The sequence below is a fragment of the Schistocerca piceifrons genome, chromosome 5 (assembly GCF_021461385.2).
Source record: "Schistocerca piceifrons isolate TAMUIC-IGC-003096 chromosome 5, iqSchPice1.1, whole genome shotgun sequence".
NCBI lineage: Eukaryota > Metazoa > Arthropoda > Insecta > Orthoptera > Acrididae > Schistocerca > Schistocerca piceifrons.
In genome coordinates, this window is record NC_060142.1 from 356864167 (window position 1) to 356884659 (window position 20493).

A 20493-nucleotide genomic window follows, 5' to 3' on the forward strand; every position below is an offset into this window, starting at 1 on the left:
ATTCCCTCAGACTTCAAGAAGAATATAATAATTCCAATCCCAAAGAAAGCAGGTGTTGACAGATGTGAAAATTACCAAACTATCAATTTAATAGTCACAGCTGTAAAATACTAACCCGAATTCTTTACAGATGAATGGAAAAACTGGTAGAAGCCCACCTCGGGGAAGATTCCGTAGAAATGTTGGAACACGTGAGGCAAATCTGACCTTACGACTTATCTTAGAAGAAAGATTAAGGAAAGGCAAACCTATGTTTCCAGCATTTGCAGACTTAGAGAAAGCTTTTGACAATGTTGACTGGAATACTCTCTTTCAAATTCTGAAGGTGGCAGGGGTAAAAGGCAGGGAGCAAATGGCTATTTACAATTTGTACAGAAATCAGATGTCAGTTAGAAGAGTCGAGGGACATGAAAGGGAAGCAGTGGTTGGGCAGGGAGTGAGACAGGGTTGTAGCCTCTCCCCGATGATATTCAATCTGTATATTGAGCAAGCAGTAAAGGAAACAAAAGAAAAGTTCAGAGTAGGTATTAAAATCCATGGAGAAGAAATAAAAACTTTGGGGTTCGCCGATGACATAGTAATTCTGTCAGAGACAGCAAAGGACTTGGGAGAGCAGTTGAATGGAATGGACAGTGTCTTGAAAGGAGGGTATAAGATGAACATCAACAAAAGCAAAACGAGGATAATGGAATGTAGTCGAATTAAGTCGGGTGATGCTGAGGGAATTAGATTAGGAAATGAGACGCTTAAAGTAGTAAAGGAGTTTTGCTATTTGGGGAGCAAAACAACTGATGATGGTCGAAGTAGAGAGGATATAAAATGTAGACTGGCAATGGCAAGGAAAGGGTTTCTGAAGAAGAGAAATTTGTTAACATCGAGTATTGATTTAAGTGTTAGGAAGTCGTTTCTGAAAGTATTTGTATGGAGTGTAGCCATGTATGGAAGGGAAACATGGACGATAAATAGTTTGGACAAGAACAGAATACAAGCTTTCGAAATGTGGTGATACAGAAGAATGCTGAAGATCAGATGGGTAGATCATATAACTAATGAGGAGGTATTGAATAGAATTGGGAAGAAGAGGAGTTTGTGGCACAACTTGACTAGAAGACGGGATCGGTTGGTAGGATGTTTTCTGAGGCATCAAGTGATCACCAATTTAGTATTGGAGGGCAGCGTGGAGGGTAAAAATCGTAGAGGTAGACCAAGAGATGAATACACTGAGCAGATTCAGAAGGATGTAAGCTGCAAAGGTACTGGGAGATGAAGAAGCTTGCACAGGATAGAGTAGCATGGAGAGCTGCATCAAACCAGTCTCAAGACTGAAGACCACAACAACAACAACATCAAAGCTTGAAAAATACAGTATTCGAGGTCTGTCCAACAACTGGATGAGTTCCTTCCTGACTAATCATAAGCAGACAGTGTGCATGAAGCACACAAATATTGAACTAAAAACTGTATCCGAATACTTATCTCACTAACAAACCAAATGTGGTGTACCCCAAGGATCAGTAATGGGACCCCTTCTGTACATAAATGATCTAAACTTAAATTTTGATGCAGTTAAAACAATCATATTTGTAGATGACACTAAAATTCTACTAAAAGGAGACATCAATGAACAGTTACAGCAGTCACTAAACATGACCAAGACAGTTTAGCAGCTGGGCCCTGAATGATCACACTAAAATTCCACAACGCTCCTAACAAGAACATGTTTATCCCATCGGTTTCTGTCAATGACAAACTAGTTGGTAACAGTACTGAAATCAAATTTTTAGGACTTTGGCTGCATAGCAACGTCAAATGGAAATAAGCATATTGAATATCTCAATGCAGAACTGAGCAAAACATGTTACCTTCTTTACTCACTAAAATCACGCTGTAGTGAGAAAACAGTAATGAATGCATATCATGCCTGCTTTCATTCTCATCTTACATATATGAGGTCACTTTCTGGGGAAACTCTAAAACAGCTAATAGCACTTTTAAACTACAGAAAAGGTCAATTAGAATCTTATTTGGGCACAAGCCTCAAGAATCTTGTAAACCTTTGTTTAAGAAATCTGCTATTCCTCCATTACCATGTGTATACATTATGGAAACCCTTTTATTGTTAAAATAAATGTAATAGGTAAGGACTGCAGATTGCAAAAAAACTGTGATATACATGATCACTTTACTAGAAAAAAACAGAAACTTGAATATAACCTGAATCAGCACAGTTCTGTGGCAAAAAGGTACTTTTCACATGGAAGTTAAGCTTTATAACAAACTTCCTGAAAACATAAAAGCATTTACTAAGATCAATATCTTTGGAAAATATCTAAGTCATATTTACAGCATCACTGCTTTTACTCCATTGAAGAATATTAAATTTATGAAGAGTGTTATATAAATACTTATGTATAAAGTTTATTATTGAAACCTTCAATAATTATGCCTGGAAATGACTTTCAGCTGCATACTTATAACTTGACTTGTCCAATGTCTTATGCATAAGGTGCTTTGTAGACAACAGGACCAATAAATACAATACAAAAATTATGTCAGAAAATTCTATCAAAAACTTAAAGTGAAAGAAAAGCATTTAAGTCACATATTAATATATATGTAAGATTAAAAATGGGGAATTACTAACTGATGACCAAGAGGTAGTGGAATGTTGGGTAGAATATTTTAGCAAACTGTTGGATGCTCCAGAGCCCCCTATTGAGGAGATCCTCATCCACTTACAAGGAGATGATGAGGCCATAGCCCCTCACATCTCTCAAGGAGAAGTAGACAAAGTAATAGCCTGACTGAAGAACAATAAAGTACCAGGAACTGATAATACAACATCAGAACTATTGAAAGGCAGAGGAGCTGAGTTAAATTGTAGGGTATACAAGATTTTGTGACATATCTGGAAAAAGGAAGAGTTGCCAGAAGGATGGAATGTAGGGATAGTGTGTCTGATACACAAGAAAGGAGATACATTTAAATATGACAGCTACAGAGGCATAACACTCCTATGTTGCATATAAAGTATTGTCAAATGACTTGTTTATTAGTCTCTCACCCACAGTAAAAAACATTATTGGAAGCTATCAGTGTGGATTCAGACCAGGAAAGTCAACTGCAAACTGGATATTTACTCTCTGGCAAATAGTAGAAAAGACCAACGAATTTAATGTTGGTGTGCACCACCTTTTCATTGATTTCAAATCTGGATATGACACAATAAATCAGGCTAAACTTTATGAGGCAATGTGGGAATTCTGGGTGCCTAAGAAATTGGTGCATTTGACAGAGGTTACCCTAAGCCACCACCAGTATACTGTGCGAGTGCAGTCTAGGCTATCACCACTGTTTCCCACACAAACTGGGCTAAGACGAGGGATTGGGCTTTCCTGCCTACTCTTCAATTTGGCATTTGAAAAAGTGCATGAATTGGGTATCCAGACAAGAGGTACATAAGTCTGTACAACTGTTGGGATATGCAGATGATTTGGACCTAATGAGCAGAACATTTAGAGATCTATAAAGTGCCTTCTCAGCTCTAAAACTGAGGGCAGAGAAGATAGGCATGAAAATTAATGATGGGAAGACCAAGTATATGTATAATGGTACAAATTAACCTTTACAGCCCACAGTAAACCTTAATGGCATGTCTTTTGAGCGAGTGGAATGTTTCACTTATCTGGGCACAAAGATAGAAACAAATGGCAGCACTTCGACTGAAATTATGGCCTGCATAAGTGCTTCTAATCGATGTTATTTTGGAATGCTGTGACATTTTAAATATGAGCTCCTGTCATGAGAGACTAAGTGCTGACTCTATAAAATGCTGATCCGCCCAATACTTACATACGGTTCAGAAACATGGTTGATTACAAAGCATAGTGAAAGTAGACTGAGATCATACAAAAGAAGTATATTGAGGAGAATTTTTGGACTTGTGTATGAAAATTGGAGTTGAAGAAAGCGAATGAATGATGAGCTTTATGACTGCTATAAGGAGGATGATGTGGTCAAGTTCATAAAGTTGTGTAGATTGAGATGGGCTGGACATGTAATATGACTTGATGAGACAGATCCTGCAACGAAAGCCAGCTGCAGTGAACCTGGAGGAAGATGAGCAAGAGGACAATGAAGGTTGAGATGGAATGAAGTTGGAGAAGATGCTGCCTGAGTTGGTTGCCATAACGGGAGGTCTTCAGCAAAGTCCAGAAAGGAATTGCAGAAAATTATTGAGGAGGCCAAGTCCCATCCTGGGATGTAGTGCCAGTGGAAGAAGAAGATAGTCAAAGAAAACTGACAAAAGTGTAATATATGGTCAGAATATAGCTTCGAAACAAATAGCATGAAATATCATACACATCACACAGAAAGAACCTTTTACTCTGAGGTATAGTGTACATGGTACAGTAAAAATTTGCCTGTGTATCTTACTGAACAAACCATCCTGTGAGAAAGAATATGATGGAGAATATCTTAACTACTATGCAGACTTTACCTCATCCTTTCACTGAGTCGCCCATGAGAGATAGTTCCTCTGGCTATGCAGAACTGATAAGACAGACTGAAACTTTGAATCCTGCTTGCTTGGGTTATATGGTACAGCTGCTGCTCACAAAATACAAAATTTCACTTTCAAATCCTAGTCTGGTTTCAGTTTTAACCTGCCAATACTTAAACTTTCAAATGTATAGTCAAACCAACATTTGGTATCGTGCATGTTAAAGTGCCACCCCTGGGATGGCAGGTGTGCTGGTCCCAGATTAAAATCCACTCTGTTGATTAACAATCAGGAATGGTGTGCTGGCCAGCATGGATGTGGTTTTTAGGTGTTTTCTACATCCCATTAGGTGAATACTCGGCTGTTACCCAAGTACCGCCTCAGTTACACGATCTGCAAACATTCTGAAAAATTTTACTCACTTTCATATGGATTACTCTACACACAGACAGTTGGTGCACACATATTCCATCCCGGAAGGTAAGGGAGGCAATGGGATGGTGACAGGAGGAATATCTGGCCACCACTTAAATTAACAATCACAAATCCATTAATAACCATGTTTTTATGTGTATATGATCAGTAATCATGTCAAAAGTACTGGAAACAATGCCTAACACTATGAATAAAGATATTATTAATCTTAGGTGTAAGTCTTAAAGTATTATTCTGGTGCAATATTTCGGCAATAATAAAATTATTTCTGAGAACAGCATACTATATGACTGCCTAGTCATTAGGTCAGAACAAAATGTGTCCCATTTTCGGGACTGTTCATGCAGTATGCCAAAATAACTGATGTAAGATTCCTCTCAACTGTGTATCTTGATAGTACATTGCTGGAACACAGATTACACATTTGAATTGTACCAGATGAGCTGTTAAGCTAAGTCCCCATTTGACAGATGGGTAACCATCAGTAGTGACACTTGTTCTTACTGTGAGGAAGTGCAAAGAGGACACTGATACACAAGCTGGTAAGCAAGTTTATGCCACCACTTCTCCTCCCCTTGCTGACTAATACTGGCAATGAAAATTTCTTTCAGTATTCATACCAGCAGTACAACACTGAATGCCAAAAAATACCAGCAAATATTAGAGACAAAAGGTGCATACCTACCTTTGTAATCAAGGTTGCTAACACACACAAGTGTGCTGACACTCAACCAGGAAACAGCCAATTTAAGTCATGCTGATGAAATAAATCTTCATCACCAATTTTTTGTAAATATCCCCATCAATTAACACTGAAAAAGGTCAAGTAGGGGTACTAACTGGTGTACTCACAAATTTTTGCCCACTGGTAGTGGGGAGTGCCATAAACAACATATAAAATCCTGACCAGTGGGTGCCGGCATTGAGGGGAAGGGGGGGGGGGGCCTCAGAAGGTCATTTTTTTGTTTTTATTTAATAACTCAAAAAACATGGCCCAGTACAAAATTAAACTACATTAAAGTTCCTACAAAAAGTTGACCTGTTGTGTGATGAAAGCAAATGAAAAATCCAATTATTAAAAATAATGTTTTAATCATGTAAAATTAAATTTATTATTAATTAAAGTCAGTTAAGATCAAATATAAATGTGTCTACTATGACTTTGTATGGTACAGCCATATTAAGGAATAAATTGTCTTCTGTGGATAAGACAAGGGGTCAAGGAAAGGTGGAGGTGCAGAGTGGAAGTGTGGGAAAAGGCAGGTCACCAAAATGTGGTCAAGCACTTCCCTCTGTGCAGGTGCAAACTGAAGAGCAAGCAGGTGAGTTCCAGTTAAATCACAATAAGCAAATGCAGGCTTTTTCACAGTTAAACCAACCTTTCATAGCACATGTTATAAATCAGTGGCTACACAATGTGCAGACAAACTTTCCACAAAATGCTTCAACACTACACAAAATACAGATATTAGTTACTAATAATAATAAAACTAGAAACCATATGAGTAGAATCAATGTAAATCTCCAGATACTGCTCTGTGCTGCTGGATGGTAAATTGATTTTTAATTGTATTGTATGGCAGTTGTACCACTCTTCCAGAAAAGGCCACTCCCTGCACTACAGGTGCTGCAAACTTCAATTTACAGGCAGACAATACCTTACCAGCATTTCCGACGCAGTTTTCTTATGTGAGTAGACAAAATAACATCACTGTGCTCTTGCTTATATAACGGAGTTATTTCCAGTTTACTATGCAAGTACTTATATCATTTATTGAGTTTTTATATAAGTACTTACCTATAGAAAATTGATTAATGTCATTGACCTATGTAATGTTGGTGGGAAAAGGGATCGATTGCTAAATGCACATTATCTGAGAAAAGATGGGAATAGTGAAGGCATCAGGAACAAAACAAATATGGCAGAGTTCATGCATCTTGCAGAAAAGGGTACACCAGAGCTGACTCAATTAGAGAAGATTTACAAGAGAAACTCTTTCAGAGGAACACCTTTCAATGTCACATGGTATAACACATTTACATTCAACTAAAGTGAAATTTGATTTCAAAACTGCCTGTTTTGTGTGAAAGATGATGATTACTAATTTCTTGATAAACAGAAGACAAAACTCCTATAATTGTGGTGAATCAATCATTCAGTTAGAACAATATAATTACAGTTCACGGACAGGAGAGGAAGGATGAATGGGAAGACCCCATCTCAAGACATATCTGTTCTATTGATGATCTACACACTGCAGATGCAAAGTATCATGAGGACTGTCTTTAAAAGTTCATTATAGGCTCAGTACCTACAATGAGAAAAGAGGCCATTCAGAAATTGTAAAAATCTGCATCATTGGAGAAGATATTGTGTTACAGAGACAAATGACTACTGTCAGTTCACAGCATTTGTACCAAGTTTCAGGTACCATATTTCATATAAAAACAGTCAAGGGCAGAATGAGAGAAGAATATGAAGACTGCATTGTTTCCAACAAAAAAAACTCTTATGTGCTTCCCATTTCAAGTGAAAAATATGAATTATGTGAGGGATTCTTCTAAGTGCAAAAACCAACAAGCAGAACAGGAGAGGATCATAAAAACAGCAACCATTATAAATAAATGCCATATGAAAATTCTGATTTTCCACCATTTGTACTGGTGCTGAGAAGATGGTACCTCGTATACTGCATGCTTTGTGGACTGCATTTTAGTGGGGAAAAAGAAGGCAAAAAAGAAAACTGAAAAGTTACTTAGATCTATATCCCATACCCCTACTGCTGCAAAAAGAAATTTGACAGATTTACTTACTGGTTTGGGATTCAGCGTAACTTTGCATGAAACCCAAGATCTGGAGCTACCGATTGTCTGCTACATTGAAGGCCTAGCCAGATGTAACATTCTGTCAGTATACACTATACGATCAAAAGTAACCGGACACCTGGCTGCCAATGTCTTACAAGTTTGTGGCGCCCTCCATCGGTAATGCTGGAATTCAATACGGTGTTGGCCCACCCTTAGTCTTGATGACAGCTTCCACTCTCACAGGCATACGTTCAGTCAGGTGGAAGGTTTCCTGGGGAATGGCAGCCCACTCTTCATGGGGTGCTGCATTGAGCAGAGGTATCGATGTCCTTCAGTGAGGCCTGGCACGAAGTCAGCATTCCAAAACATCCCAAAGGTGTTCTATAGGATTCAGCTCAGGACTCTGTGTAGGCCAGTCTATTACAGGGATGTTAATGTACTGTAACCACTCTGCCACAGGCCATGCATTATGAACAGGCGCTCGATGTGTTGACATACACTGGGCATTCTCCATACCCACACCCTGCCATCTGACTGCCAAATTGTGTACTGTGATTTGTCACTCCACACAATGTTTTCCCACTGTTCAATCATCCAGTGTTTATGCTCCTTGCACCAAGTGAGGCATCGTTTGGCATTTACCGGCGTGATGCGTGGCTTATGAGCAGCTGCTCAACCATGAAATCCAAGTTTTCTCACCACCCGCCTAACTGTCATAGTACTTGCAGTGGATCCTGATGCAGTTTGGAATTCCTGTGTAATGGTCTGGATAGATGTCTGCCTATTACACATTACGACCCTCTTCAACTGTTGGTGGTCTCTATTAGTCAGTAGCCGAGGTCGGCCTGTATGCTTTTGTGCTGTATGAAACCCTTCACATTTCCACTTCACTACCACATTGGAAACAATAGACCTAGGGATGTTTAGGAGTGTGAAAATCTCGCGTACAGACGTATAACAAAAAACTTGCTTAATAACTGTAAATAAGTACCCAACTCAGTAAAGTGCAAATAACTCCACTGTAAAAACACCAACACAATAAAGTTATTTTGTCTGCTTACATAATAAAGGGGATTGGACAGAAAATGGTGGGGAGTGTACTGAAGAGTGATCACTGCTTGTGGTGGTAGAAGTGGTTTTCCCAGAAAAACGGTACAACTGACGAAGAAGCAGTTTTCTGTCTAGCAGTGCAGAGATGTGGTCAGAGATTTACTTAGATTCTGCCACATGCGTTTCTAGCTTTAGTGTAATTAGCAACTAATATTTGTATTCTGTGTAGTACTAATGCATTTTGCAGGAAAAAAACCACTGCTTGTTTAAGTCAACACATTAAATCACCACTGAGTTAGAAGGCAACACACTGTGGAAGATTGGTTTAACTGTGAACAGCCTTTAGTTGTTTCTCGTGATGTAATGTGATGGGGGTAGCGAAGGCTTGCCTGCTTGCCCTTCAGTATGCAGGAGGGAATGCTTGGTCACATTCTGGCAGCCTGCCCTCCCCTATGGTAGTGAGACAAACATCTAATGTGTAAATCATTAAAAAACTGAGGGTTGCTCAGTGAGCAATGGAGAGACAGATAATGTAAATTACTAGGAGAAATGAAATGGAGGAGGGTGGGACCAGCAGCCAGGTCAGTAGATGGAAGATAGTCCAAGGAAGTTATCTGCTGAAATTCACGAGATAAACAAGGACTGAAAGGATGTCCTAATGAAAGGTTGGTAGAGAACACTGGAAACATTAAACAGCAACAGGAACACTTATCACTGGTGATCATAAAACATGGAAAAAGCCAAAAACTTGTATCCTACCTGATGTCAGCTGATTATTATTGTTTTTGTTGTTGTTGTTGCTGCTGCTTCTAATGGTGAAGCTAGCAATAGTGATCAGGCAACAACATATATCTGCCATAGTATTTTTTGTGTTTCTCCCTTGACCTTTTTTTCTTTCTGTCAGTACTTGTTATATAAAGATACCTTCTTCATTATCTTAAGTTTGTTAAAAGGGGGTGAGTAAATGTAATTTGCTTAGTTTTAAGGAACTATTTTGTAAATATTATCACATTTTACAGATTGTACGACACTACCAACTATAAGACGCACATTAATTTTTAAGTAACTTTTTTAAAAAATAATATTTTTACCATTTTTATTATTATATTGTAAAGCCAGACTAGTAAAGATTCATAGTTTATAAAAACAAACCGACATTTAAAATCCCTGAAGTTCGTCATCTGAACTTTCTTCTTCTTCTTCTTCTTCATTGTCCACTTCATATATAAGAAGGTCTTCACTGCCATCGAGAGCTTTCTTTATGCTGCCCTTCTTCAAAGATTCAGCAATAATGTCTTCTCTCACTCTAGACCATAATTATTTTATCTACTGAGATATTTGTTTGATTGTAGGTCATTTTCAAGCTGCCTTCAGTGTGAATTCATGTTGGGTTTCATTCATCTCCATTTGTTCCATTCCTCTCTCATACACACTTTAAATGGTTTATTTATCAAGACATCAAGAGGTTGCAATGGTGAAGTAAGTCCTCACAAAATAACAGCAAGCTATGTATCTCCTTGTCTTAATTTCTCTTTCAAAGAATTTTTCAAATGACTGCTAAACTTATCTAGCCTAAGGAGAGAACTCTTGTTCAATAAAGTACCCTTCCTTCTCTCCCACACATGTTAATCCACAATTTCATACCAGCTTCATGCATCCAACCCTTGTCATGTACACTTGGCAGTGTTTCAGAAGGTTTTGGTATTCTTCTACACTTGAAAATGATCATTGGATTAAGTTTAGTATTGTCAGTACGACATGAAAGGACAATAGTGTAGTGCATTTTTTCATGTCCACTTGTTTTCATAGTTCCAGTTTTAGCACCTTTCATGACAGCAGTTCTGTTACTCAGCACATCAAATGTCAGAGGAGTTTCATCCATATTTGCTACTTGGCTTAGTTCCACACTGATTTTTCTTTCAATGTTGAATAATAAAGCAATCTAAAGATAATATTTTCTCTTCATACTACTGTAGTGGCATTTTGTGACCCCTCTCTCTTTTTTTTGTTGTTGTTCGCATGCTAAGTCGATGATGCCTCATAAACTTGTAGCACCAATCATCTCCATGCTTAAAGTCTTAAGTTCCACTGTAGCACTGGCTTATGAGCAGTTGATGGTGTCCTTGAATCGATTATTTTGATACACCACCTTCTGGTTTCAGCCATTTTGCATTCAGTCCTCTATTGGGCACATTTAGTCTTCCTCATTTTTTTATTCAGTTCTTCTGCTTCCATGTTCTTCTGCATATGCTATTATTTTCAATTTGTAGGCTGCATCATATGAATACTATTTGTTTTCCATTACAAAACTAACTACTAACAAAAATATTGTACTTTTACGACAATGCAATTCAAGTTCAGTAGCAATGTAGACTGCAGTGACACATCATATGCTAAACATTTTGTGATGGCGGGGTGGCAGGGAGACAGTGTTAGCAAGCTTATGAATATCTTCAACTCACGTTCGTCACATCAGTGTGCTATTGCTGCTGATTGAATTAAATATTGCCAGCTAGAGAGAGGTTTCTAGCATCGAACATATGGCTATTTTTAAGACTAGTGGGAATTTTAAATCCAATGCTGGACATTTTTATATTAATCTCAAGTATAAGACACACCTGAATTTCAGAGGCAATTTTTCAAAGAGAAAAATGCGTCTTATAGGCCGCAAAATACTGTACATTGGAAATTGTTGCTTTATTCCATCAAATTTCATCAAAAATATTTTCATGTGGGAAGTAAAAATCCTGTTAAATATCCAAACTCAATTGGTCATCTTTGAAATTGACCCCACTTCACCAAAACAGAGGTCTTTGTAAAAAATCCCATTTTTTCATCATAATGCTGTTAACTTCACGGTCACAATGCCCACATAGTACTAGGGACAGAAAGTTGCCTGAAACCAGACGTAAACAGTAATGAAATCCTAAACTCAGATTGGAATGTATACCGCAGAGACAGGCTGGGCAGTGAAGGGGGAGGCGTGTTTATAGCGATAAAAAGTGCAATAGTATCAAAGGAAATTGACGAAGATCCGAAATGTGAAATAATTTGGGTGAAGGTCACGGTTAAAGCAGGCTCAGACATGGTAATTGGATGTCTCTATAGGCCCCCTGGCTCAGCAGCTGTTGTGGCTGAGCACCTGAAGGATAATTTGGAAAATATTTCGAGTAGATTTCCCCACCATGTTATAGTTCTGGGTGGAGATTTTAATTTGCCAGATATAGACTGGGAGACTCAAACGTTCATAACAGGTGGCACGGACAAAGAATCCAGTGAAATTTTTTAAAGTGCTTTATCTAAAAACTACCTTGAGCAGTTAAACAGAGAACCGACTCGTGGCGATAACATATTAGACCTTCTGGTGACAAACAGACCCAAACAGTTAACGCAGAACAGGGAATCAGCGATCATAAAGCGGTTACTGCATCGATGATTTGAGCCGTAAATAGAAATATTAAAAAAGGTAGGAAGATTTTTCTGTTTAGCAAAAGTGACAAAAAGCAGATTTCAGAGTACCTGACGGCTCAACACAAAAGTTTTGTCTCAAGTACAGATAGTGTTGAGGATCAGTGGACAAAGTTCAAAACCACCATACAATATGCATTAGATGGGTATGTGCCAAGCAAGATCGTAAGAGATGGAAAAGAGCCACCGTTGTACAATGACCGAGTTAGAAAACTGCTGCTGAAGCAAAGGGAACTTCACAGAAAACATAAACATAGCCAAAGCCTTGCAGACAAACAAAAATTACGTGAAGCGAAATGTGGTGTGAGGAGGGCTATGCGAGAGGTGTTCAATGAATTCGAAAGTAAAGTGCTATGTACTGACTTGGCAGAAAATCCTAAGAAATTTTGGTCTTATGTAAAAGCGGTAGGTGGATCAAAACAAAATGTCCAGACACTTTGTGACCAAAATGGTACTGAAACAGAGGATGACAGACTAAAGGCCGAAATACTATATGTCTTTTTCCAAAGCTGTTTCACAGAGGAAGACTGCACTGTAGTTTCTTCTCTAGATTGTCGCACAGATGACAAAATGGTAGATATCGAAACAGACGACAGAGGGATAGAGAAACAATTAAAATCACTCAAAAGAGGAAAGGCCGCAGGACCTGATGGGATACCAGTTCGATTTTACACAGAGTACGCGAAGTAACTTGCCCCCCTTCTTGCAGCGATGTACCGTAGGTCTCTAGAAGAGCATAGCATTCCAAAGGATTGGAAAAGGGCACAGGTCATCCCCGTTTTCAAGAAGGGACATCGAACAGTTGTGCAGAACTATAGACCTATATCTCTAACGTCGATCAGTTGTAGAATTTTGGAACATGTATTATGTTAGAGTATAATGACTTTTCTGGAGACTAGAAATCTACTCTGTAGGAATCAACATGGGTTTTGAAAAAGACGGTCGTGTGAAACCCAGCTCGCGCTATTCGTCCACAAGACTCAGAGGGCCATAGACACGGGTTCACAGGTAGATGCCGTGTTTCTTGACTTCCACAAGGCGTTCAATACAGTCCCCACAGTCGTTTAATGAACAAAGTAAGAGCATATGGACTATCAGACCAATTGTGTGATTGGATTGAAGAGTTCCTAGATAACAGAATGCAGCATGTCATTCTCAATGGAGGGAAGTCTTCCGAAGTAAGAGTGATTTCAGGTGTGCCGCAAGGGAGTGTCGTAGGACCGTTGCTATTCACAATATACATAAATGACCTTGTGGATGACATCAGAAGTTCACTGAGGCTTTTTGTGGATGATGCTGTGGTATATCGAGAGGTTGTAACAATGGAAAATTGTACTGAAATGCAATGGTGCAGGGAATGGCAATTGAATCTCAATGTAGACAAGCGTAATGTGCTGCGAATACATAGAAAGAAAGATCCCTTATCATTTAGCTACAATATAGTAGGTCAGCAACTGGAAGCAGTTAATGCCATAAATTGTCTGGGAGTACGCATTAGGAGTGATTTAAAATGGAATGATCATATAAAGTTGATCGTCGGTAAAGCAGAAGCAAGACTGATATTCATTGGAAGAATCCTAAGGAAATGCAATCTGAAAACAAAGGAAGTAGGTTACAGTACGCTTTTTCGCCTGCTGCTTGAATACTACTCAGCAGTGTCGGATCCGTACCAGATAGGGTTGATAGAAGAGATAGAGAAGATCCATCGGAGAGCAGCACACTTCATTACAGGATCATTTAGTAATCACAAAAGCGTTACGGAGTTGATAGATAAACTCCAGTGGAAGACTCTGCAGGAGAGACGCTCAGTAGCTCGGTACGGGCTTTTGTTGAAGTTTCGAGAACATACCTTCACCGAAGAGTCAAGCAGTATATTGCTCCCTCCTACGTATATCTCGCGAAGAGACCTTGAGGATAAAATCAGAGAGATTAGAGCCCACACAGAGGCATACCAACAATCGTTCTTTCCACGAACAATACGAGACTGGAATAGAAGGGAGAACCGATAGAGGTACTCAAGGTACCCTCCGCCACACACCATCGGGTGGCTTGCAGAGTATGGATGTAGATGCAGATATATATCCTATAAGGTACTGTAAAGTGCGTGATAAAGGTACTTTGTACTTAACAATACTTTGTCTTATTCCATTATGTAGGGAGTGAGGGAAAAATGGGTATCTAGATGCCTCAAAGTCTCTCTTATTCTTAAGTGAGATGTACAATGTGGGCAGTGAATTATTTGTCCCGTAAGCACATCTGCTACATTTTCGTATTGGCTTTACTGATCTGTTACGATTCAGCAAATATATATATCCATTCAGTGTGGACTGTCATGTCTATTTCATGAATTGCATATGTGCCAAGTTGGGCAGTGGCTCAGAGTTCACATTGAACTGTAGTTCCCCCTATAACTGGAAAGTCCAACAAATGTTGGACAAAAGTGAGGGTATACCACTTCCAATAGGATCTTGCCTAATAAAGTGCTGGATTGTTCGAACCAAACCAATTTGAGATCTGTGGAAACCTTTGCTTGACTGTAGCATCTAGCATTTGTTTTCCATTACAGATCATAAACCATTTCCCAATGCAGTCGATAGGTGGAACATAAGTAAACTGCCAATTGGTTTAAAGTGTATCATGGGGAAGCATGGTGCTGATATCAGTAAGATGGTTTTCAATCTTAGGGGAAGTTAGTTTCTTTAGAATATATTACAAAAAATAGGCAGGAAAAAAATGAGAATGTGGCAAATGAAATGAAACAGTATATACCAAATTCTGACTAAGAGGAATAACTGGAAACAGTGGTGGAGGAAATACAAACAGTGATGATAATCTTTGATTTTAGCTTGTTCAAGGGAAATTAGGAATTAAGATTTATATATAATACTTTGAAAAGGTTATATGAGAACATCAAATAATTATGGTAATTTTATAAGGGCAGATACATTTGCTTTTAATTACATGCTATAGTCTTTATTTCAGTGATATGCAAGTGAAAAGAGAAGACTACAGAAATAAATGTATGCTGATAATGACAACTTGTGTTTTTATAGGGTATGGAAGTCTCCCAAGAGCCAATCATTCTGCACCAACCTCAGATGCACGACTGGATGCCAGCGGAAATATTTTGTGTGGATCTGATGTTCCACTTTCATCACCTTACTGCACAGACTCTGCACTGCCACTTCTCGAGACTGTTGCTGAAGATCAAGAAATAACAGGGAAGCATCGGTTACAAGGTGTTTAGATTTAATTTTCATTAAAGATTATGGTGTCTTTTTTATATTGCACCACGTAAGTGAAATTTACAGAAGCATCACTCTTATAAATTTGTGTTATGTTTTACAATTTCTTTTCTTTTCCAGAACTGTCTCGATACATACTTAGCCTCTATTAATTGAAAACTGATCCAGTATTACTTCATAGGCAGATATCATGCTGTTTAGACCTTATGAACACTTGTAATTGTCATTGATATTCCCAGAACCCACAGCTCGTTTGCATCAGTCATTTATGTCACTGATATAGTCCCACTAATTCATATACAAAATGAGTATTAACAGTTTTAAGACAGATGTAACTTCTGTTTACTGGTTGCTGAAGAAAAAAAAAAAAAGTGACAGCAAGACTGATTAACAAGCAAGTAACAAAATTAAAGAGTGTGATTCTTCAGTTTCTCATAGCGTATTTGTTGATCAAATAGTCCACAGGTGTACTGCCAGTTCATAGTGAGCACAATATTCCAGCAATCAGACACGTTGCCAATATTAGGTGCGCTCATAATCTGAGCTTCTGAGTGTGGCCAACTAGTACCCCTGCCCCTGTGAACCACTCCGTCTGCAGTCCATGCCTGCGGTCACGCATCAGCTTTGGCTGCAGTCCACGCCTGCAGCCAAGCATCAGTGTTGGCTGTCGTGGCAGAGGTGCTAGTGTCAGTGACTGTGATGGCATTAATCTCAGTTCTCTGTCCTCCTTGGTCACAATATTGTTTTGTTTGATGAGAGTTGTCTTTATTAAACTCAGTGGTGCTTCTCAAGCATTTCTAAGATTATATCCACAATCTCAGTTGATGAGGTCATCCCTGGTATGAATTTCTATGGCCTGCCTAATGATACTGTCCCAGTATTTGGAAGTCTGTGCCAAGATACTGGTACATTTGTACTCCGTTGTGCGAGTCTTGGACAAACAGTCCTCTGCGACTGCTGACTTGTTGGGATACATTAGATGAGTGTGCCTCTGATGTTCTCTGCAATGGTCTTCGATGGTGAGACCTGTGTGTCCCCAGTATATGTTCTCCCACATTGACATTGAATCTGGTATTCGCTGGCCATCCGCAAACTGAGATCGTCTTTGACATTTCCCAATAATGCTTATATTGAGTGAACAAAAGACAGTTTTTACTCGGTGCTTCTCCAATATGCATCAGATTTTTACCAATAGTACACCACTGTACAGTAAAAGGCAGTGGCTGCCTCCTCCTCCATGGCTTCTTCCATCACCACAGGCTACACTGTTGTAGTGGGGTGGAGAGCGTGCCTAATCTGTCATTCTGGGTACCCATTTTTTCAGAATATGTTCTGAGGAGATCCACCTTCTGGGGCAGAGTCTTTGTGCACTGTTATTTTTAGTACCCCATTCCTCTGTGAAGGGTGTATGCAAATGGAGGCCAGTCTGCATTTTCTTCCAATACTCACTATGGCTCAAGGTGCCATAAGCTCTTTTCTTGACCACGACATTCAGGAATGGTAATCTTCATTCTACTTTGGTCTCCATAGTGAATTTGATGTTGGGATGTGTGGAGTTCATATGTGTAAGGAAGTCAAGGAGTTTGTCCCTTCCATGGGGCCAAATGATGAACATCTTATCCACATAATGAAAAAAACACATGGGTTTTCATTTGGATGATGCCAGGGCTTCATTCTTGAAGTACTCCACATACAAATTCACAACCACAGGAGAGAATGGGCTGCTCGTTGTGACTCCTTCTGTTTGTCCAGAGTATTCTTCATTAAACAGAAAGTACTCTCATCAAATTATGACCAATAAGCTCTAGTGACTCTCTTATAGGTACCCTAGTAAATAATGAATGACATCACAGCTAATCAGGATATCTGAGACTTTCATTCTGAATTTGTTGAGGCATTTTACAAACTCCATAGAATTGTGGATATAATGAGTGCAATACTAAGCCTTTATGTGGGTAAATGCACTCATCAAATCCACAACTCCGTGGATTTCGTAAAACACTTCGACAACCTCAGGGTGAAAGTCTCAGATATCCTGGTGAGTTTTGACATCATTTCATTATTCACCATGGTACCTCTAAGAGAGTTACTAGTGTATTGGTCAGAAATTTGATGAGAACACCACCAACCTTTATACACACTTCCTGACTTCTATGTATTTTCTGTTTAATGGAGAATACTATGAACAAATGAAAGAAGTTGCAATGGGCAGTCTACTCTCACCCATGGTCATGAATTTGTATATGGAGTGGTTCAAGGATGAAGTCCTGGCGTCATCCAAATGAAAACCCATGTATTTTTTCCTTTACATAGATGACAAGATCATCATCTGGCCCCATGGAAGGGACAAACTCCTTGACTTCCTTGCATATAAATCCAACATCGAATTCACTATGGAGACTGAAGCAGAAGGAAGATTACCATTTCTGGACGTCAAGGTCATGAGAAGAGCTGATGGCACCCTGCGGCCACAGTGTGTATTGGAAGAAAGTGCTCATTGACCTTCATTTGCTTGCAGAGACTTGCCACCACCCTTCGCAGAAGAATAGAGTACTTAAAACACCAGTGCATCATTTCAGATGCAAAGAGTCTGCCCAAGGGGCTGGAACACCTAAGAACTGTATTCCAAAAAAATGGGTACCCAGAATGGCAGATTAGGCACACTCTAGAGCCCCACCACAACAGTAGAACCTTTGGAGATGCAAGAAGCTATGACGGAAGATGGAGCCACTGCCTTTATAAAATACACTGGTGTACTATCGGGAAAAATCTGACATATGTTGGAGAAGTACTAAGTAAAAACTGTCTTTTGCCTTGCCAATAAAACACAAGCATTATTGGGAAATGTCAAAGATGATCTCGGTTTGCACAATGCCAGCATATACCAGATTCCATGTCAAAGTGGGAAGATATATTTTGGGAACAGACAGTGTGCACTGTTGAAGATTGTCACTGAGAACACCAGAGACACACTTGGCTGATGTATCCCAACAAGGCAGCAGTCACAGAGCACTGTTTGTCTGAGAACCACACGATGAAGTAAGAACATACCATGATCTTGGCATACACTTCCAAATACTGGGACAGCACCATTAGAGAAGCCATAGAAATTCATACCAGGGATGATCTCAGCAACCAAGATTGTGGCTATAATCTTAGCAAGGCTTGGGAAAAAGAACTAAGTTTAATTAAGAAGATTCTCAGCAAACAAAATGATCTAGTGACCACAGCAGACAGAGAGCTTACATTAATACCATCGCAGATGCTGACGCAAGCATCTCCGTGACTGCTGCTGCCGATGCACGGCCACAGAAAGAGAAGTTCATGGTGGCAGGAGATACTAGTTGGCCACGAGCCCTCAAGAACTCAGTTCATCAGTGCACCTGATGATGGCGGCATGTCTGATCACCAAAATATTGTGCTCATTGGAAACTATGAACTGGCAGTACATCTGTGGGCTGTCCAATTAATTAAAGAATGGTTTTAAATTCCACTTGTCAAAACTATGAACACATATCTTCCCTCCTTGTCTTAAGCTGTCAGTCCACTGACTGAGAATCTAAACTGGCTTGTCTGCTTGACTATGCCCTTTTATTTCTTTTCTCAAATTAAGGACTCTGTGTCTGTTAGTCATTTGATGTTTTGTAAGGTTTTTTTCCATTTTTACTATTAATATGATCCTGGTGTATGTTCTCCAAGTGTGCAAATCTTGCTGATCATTTTGAATGGTTTAGAATTAGCTAGGAGTCTGCTTTTGATTATGCTGACCTTTTGATTTGCTGAAAGTATTTGTAGTGCCAATTCCTCCAAATGGTTCTAATTAGGCACTGCAGTTATAACCTAAATGGCAAACAAGCAAATAATTAAGCTAAGCAAGCTCTCTGTTTATCTGGGGAAAGGTTTAGTTGCTGTCATATTTATTTCATTTTAGCTTTGAATAAAGGAGATAAGTTTTGAAATTAACTAGGGCAGGTGACTATGCTTAAGAATATTGTTAAAGGTTAAGTTGAACACATATATTTCAAAAACGACACAAAACATTAAGTCACAGAGCAAGTAGACAAAGTAAGACATGTGTACATGGTAACATTCAAATCAGTACTGAGTCCAAGTCCAGCGGCCGCTGGCTGGCTGGCCACTTAGGTGGCGCGGCTACTGCATGGCTGGCAGACAGCACTGCATGTAAAGGATGCGCGTAACTGTGTAGCGGCACTTTAAAAGATCGGCGAGTCACAACACTTTTCCCCCTTTGAATGTTTTGCACTGGTCTTGATGGAGGTGGCCTGTAGATTGCTAACGTCCATAGGTGTTGTTCGACTGGCCATAAAGTCTCGAGGAGGAGGCTTCTCGTATGGACGGAAGTGTCCCCGATGATAACGGGTCGAGATGACAGGAGACGTAGTGGTCGAATCTGCTGGGGCCCCTTCCACCAATCTGCCCGTTGTGGCAAGTCCAGTTGTTATAACAGGAGACTTGGGCGATGTGTCAGCATCCATAAGAGAAGGAGGCGAGTAGAGTTGCTCCGACAGATGATGTTCATCCGGTTCCTGCATGGGCACGTCTTCTTGTGGCATCTGTTCTTGTACTGGCACCGAGATGATGGTGAGAGGGCTGCGTTGTGAGTAATGAGAGATGCCAAGATCCCGAGCGTCAGGCAGAGCCAAAGGTGGCATAGCAGCATTTGGAACAGGCGCTGCCAGCACACGAGGCCGAAGCTGGTCCGAATGACGCACAGCCACACCCGTATCCGTCTGGATTTCATACAGGCGTCAGCCACGGTGTCGTAAGATGCGGCCAGGACTCCATTTTGGCCACCTGCCATATCCCCGTATCCATACAAGGTTGCTGGCGCTGAACCGGCCAAGCAAAGGCACCCGCGGCCATGAGGTGGAAGGCCGCAGAAGATTAAGTAGTGTGCGGGGCTGTTGGCCATGTAAGAGCTCAGCCGGGCTGTGGTTGCCCATGGGGGTGAAATGGTAAGAA

General features: G+C 39.8%; 1 protein-coding gene across 1 annotated transcript in view; it reads left to right on the forward strand.

The window, feature by feature from the left end:
• The window catches only part of LOC124798985 (FERM domain-containing protein 5), an 85506-nt gene that overhangs the window by 49326 nt on the left and 15687 nt on the right, over positions 1 to 20493 (forward strand). The window contains exon 9 of the mRNA XM_047262522.1: positions 15319 to 15504. Coding sequence (XP_047118478.1) covers positions 15319 to 15504 — 186 coding nt within the window. The remainder of the gene's footprint in view (positions 1 to 15318; positions 15505 to 20493) is intronic.